The sequence below is a fragment of the Colobus angolensis genome, unplaced genomic scaffold (genome assembly GCF_000951035.1).
Source record: "Colobus angolensis palliatus isolate OR3802 unplaced genomic scaffold, Cang.pa_1.0 Scaffold13, whole genome shotgun sequence".
In the NCBI taxonomy this organism is placed as follows: Eukaryota; Metazoa; Chordata; class Mammalia; order Primates; family Cercopithecidae; genus Colobus; species Colobus angolensis.
In genome coordinates this window covers 23,356,763-23,360,926 of record NW_012114252.1, presented here as the reverse complement: position 1 = coordinate 23,360,926, position 4,164 = coordinate 23,356,763, and the positions used below count along the sequence as shown (strand labels likewise).

Genomic DNA, 4,164 nt, shown 5'->3' with positions numbered 1-4,164 from the left:
CGGAGACCAGGAGACCTGAAGATCAGGAGACCAGGAGACCCGGAGACCCGGAGACCCGGAGACCAGGAGACCAGGAGACCCGGAGACCAGGAGACCCGGAGACCAGGAGACCAGGAGACTAGGAGACCAGGAGATCAGGAGACCTGGAGACCAGGCGACCCGGAGACGAGGAGACCTGGAGACTAGGAGACCCGGCAACCAGGAGACCCAGAGACCAGGAGACCCGGAGAACAGGAGACCCGGAGACCAGGAGACCAGGAGACCTGGAGACCCGGAGACCAGGCTTTCTCATGGTGCCTGCTCCTGGTCCTCACAGCGTCCTCACAGTGGAGTGGCCGGGTGAGCACAGAGGCGCAGTCCTCAGGGACACACCAGCAGGTCATGGCCCTGGGCCACCGCTGCTGCAAAGCCAGGGGCAGAACAGCAGGGAGCATGTGCTCCTCAGAATACATTTGTCTCAGCGAGGGCTGTGGACACGTGAGCACTGGGAATGTTCTGCGAACAGGAACTCCAACCACCACTTCATTGCCTGCTCGGCATGAGAAAGCGGCAGACATCCTGTCTCGGTCACACTCAGAAGCAACAGAGCAGTCTATTCGGGAACACCCTGCACGGACAGCCAAAAGCGCTCCTGAGAGGAGAGCCGCCCCCGGTCCCACTCCTGAAGCCACGGCTGCCCAGGGCCAATGGTTGACCCAACGCCATAATGGCAGCCGCAGCTAGCATGATACAGGGTTCGTTTATGCTGCTTTTATTCTGCCCTCATCGGAGAAGGTGCCCAGCTAATCGCCATCAAAAGGCATCTCAAGCCTGCTGACTTCTTGGTTTCATGTGCTGCCAACACGAACTCCCGCAGGGACGGAAGACCCCCTGCAGCTTCCAACCAGAGCGCCCCCACGTACCTTCGCCTTGTCCTTCTTCTCTGTGTGCGCACACAGCACTGAGCTCGTCGACTGGACGTCATTGGGCAGCTCTGTTTCGGCCAGCTCGGTCCCGAAGGACTGCAGCATCTGAGCCGTCTGCTTCACCATGAGGGCGAAACTTTCGATGGCCTTGGGGACAGAGAAAACACAATTGCACGCCTTGTGCACTGCACCCACCTCCTGCTGCCCTGAAAGCAGACACCGGCGGAAACCGTTCCCGCGTAGACCCATCAGGCGAGGCTAGCTAACGCGAGGACAGTGAACACCCTCCCATGGCGTCCTGACCTCCTTGGCCTCTTCAGAAACATACCAGGCTACTCTACACATGTGCCCGTCGCCTAGAGTCGCCTGTGCCGCCTCTCCCTGTCGAGAGCAGTGAATGTTGCAAACCACAACCCAAGAGGTTTTTTTTTTTTTTTGGTCTCCAAGCCCAGAGAAAGCCACTCCCAAACTTATTACTCATATTACTTCTTTACAATGACTAAGGTCCACTGAGACCATCTCCTCATTCTTGGGAAAGAAAACGACTGTTAATGTGAACATGTTTTTGGAAAAGGCTGTGCTGTGACGCGAAAGCAATTCCGTGGAGGTGCTCGAGCTGGTAGCAGCCAGCCCCGCCCCCCGCCGGCCCCGACGCGGCTCACCATGCGCTGGCACAGCCACCGGGAGTGGCAATAGTCCAGGGTCCCGCCCAGGTCCTCGGTCAGCTGCGACTTATCGATGTAACTGTGTAAATCTGGTACAGAGCTCAGCATTATGACCTGGAGGAGAAAGGGAGTGGGTGGTGGCGTTTGGGATTATTGTTGGCTCCCAAAAGAGCTACCCCATCAGCAGAACACACAGCAGCACAGAGGCGACCACGTCTGCCTGGACTCTGTGGGCGGCTGTGCGGATGGGGGCACCTGGATGCAGTGGGCGGCTGTGCGGAAGGGGGCACCTGGATATGGTGGGTGGCTGTGCAGAAGGGGGCACTTGAACGTTGTGGGCAGCTGTGCAGATGGGGCACCTGAACGCTGTGGGTGGCTGTGCGGATGGGGGCACCTGGACATGGTGGGTGGCTGTGTGGACGGGGGCGCCTGAACGCTGCAGGCAGCTGTGTGGACAGGGGCACCTGGATGCTGTCGGTGGCTGAGCAGATGGGGATGCCTGGACGCTGTTGGTGGCTGTGCAGATGGGGGTGCCTGGATGCTGTGGGCAGCTGTGCAGACGAGGGCGCCTGGACATTGTGGGTGGCTGTGCGGACGAGGGCGCCTGGACATTGTGGGTGGCTGTGCGGACAGGGGCGCCTGGCTTTGGACCTGTGTGGACCCGGGTGTGGGTCCCACTCGCCCACAGGCCAGCCGCCCACTCTCTGTGTCTCGGCTGCCTCCTTCGTAAATGGGCATGTTGTGCCTGAGCTGATCACGCCACGGCGAGGAGCCAATGACGCTGTTGGAGGTGCACAACACCCAACGCAGAGTGGCCTGTGACGGCCACAAACACGCAGCAGGCGTTTACACCTCCTCCAGCAACATCATCAGATAGCGCTCTGATGGGAAGGATGCTCATTTTTATGCCTGTTCCTGCCGAAAACACCCCGTGGTCATTGTAGACACCAGCTGAAATCAACACCCCACCACTGAGGCCGGACGGGGAGCGGCTGGCAGTTCCCGCACGGTTATGGTTACGCGGGAAACCCGTGCTTGCGACGGCTGCATAAGCTCCATGTGCCTCGTCTTCGTTTCTCTGCCTTTCTCTTGCCCTTTTTGAGGCCACTCCATCCATGGGTTTGGATAAATCTAGGCTTGGCTTTGCAAGCTGTCAGATGGGACCACAAAACGGGCCTCCCGAGGTTTGGCTCAGGGGTTATTTGACACCACATGATGTATTACTAAATACCGTATCAGTCTAGAGTGGGGACTCTCAACTGGGGGTGACTGTGCCAGATAGTCAGCCATGGCAGCAGAGGTGCCGGGGCCACCGTCCTCCCTAATGTCTCCTTTCTAGGGCTGAGTTCAGCACCCAGCGCTGAAACACGGACACACACGTGTCAACAACTGCATCCTTCACATCATCCGCTCTGTAACTTCAAGAATGATCTAAGCGGGGCTGTGAGTTTGAAGATGCTGCTGCTTTTTGTGAAACCCATTTTGACGGCTTGCTGTGGAGCCACTGTGCAGGGGAGCCAGTGGCATGGATGGCCCGTGAGGTCAGCCTTGCTCCCTGTGACACATCTGTGGTCTCAAAGCCCATGGTTACTGTGCGGTGCCTGCCAAATAGGAGGGAAGGAGGGCACGCGGAGTTATCTCTATCATACCATAACACGCACACACCACCGTGAGAGGTGCTGTCTGCGGGGTGCTGAGCTGCACACACAATGCCTATAGCTCGTCCTGGTGTCAGGACACGAGCCTCCCACTGCCCACGAGTCCCTGCTCTGTACGCTTTTGTCACTGGTTGTCTCTAGGGAATGGACTGTTCAGAAACTAAGGCTTCTCCAAGGCTACAAAAAAAGGTGCATGCACGGGGTTTCCCAGTGGCTCGGAAGCCGGTGGTTCTGGGGCTACCGAAGCACGATGACACGGAGCCCCACGGGGTGCCATGCAGACCGCCCTGCACCTGCAGTCACTGCTCCAGACCAGGCACCAGGGTCACAGGCGACACCCTGAGAGGACTGCATGGGGGTGGGCAGAGCGGATGGGGCCTTGTGGCCCCCAGGGCTGTCCTGGGCACGGGGAGAGGAGGGGGAAAGGGAGGAGGAGGGGGAGGGGAAAAAGGGGGGAAGGGGAGGGGAGTGGAAGGGGGCAGTACATGGGGGAAAGGTCCCAGGCCGTTTTCTTCCCTGTCAGAGAAGGGCTCTTGCACGTTTGGTGTTGAGGTTGTAGCACAATGAGGGTGGGGAGGGAGGGCTTGTGCCACCTGATTCCCAGGGTACAGGGAGTAGCTTCACAGTGAGCGACCTGCACCCCCAACAGGGGTCACCCTGTTGGCTGCTCCAGGACAGGTCTGGCCCATCCCTGTCAGCAGTGGGTGCTCCTTCCCAGGTCCAGGGACGCTTACAGCCCCCTCCCCAGCCCTTCTCTCATCACTGGGGTGCAGGCAGGGCCTGGGCTGAGTTCCTCGCAGGTGGGCTGGGGGGACTGTCAGTCCTTAGGGTCCTGAGTTCTACAGTTTTCCTGGGGGTAGGAATGTCACGTGACCCGCATCCTGATGGGACGCCCACACAGTGGCCTGTCTGAGGTAGATGCTCCATGTACCCCCG

General features: G+C 59.3%; 1 protein-coding gene across 2 annotated transcripts in view; it reads right to left on the bottom strand.

The window, feature by feature from the left end:
- Window positions 1-4,164, bottom strand: part of MCF2L (MCF.2 cell line derived transforming sequence-like) — a 130,548-nt gene that overhangs the window by 30,673 nt on the left and 95,711 nt on the right. For both annotated transcript variants that reach the window (XM_011933916.1, XM_011933917.1), the window contains exons 6-7: window positions 1,568-1,709; window positions 903-1,052 (exon numbers count right to left, since the gene is read on the bottom strand). In XM_011933916.1, the coding sequence (XP_011789306.1) occupies window positions 903-1,052; window positions 1,568-1,709 (292 nt within the window). The remainder of the gene's footprint in view (window positions 1-902; window positions 1,053-1,567; window positions 1,710-4,164) is intronic.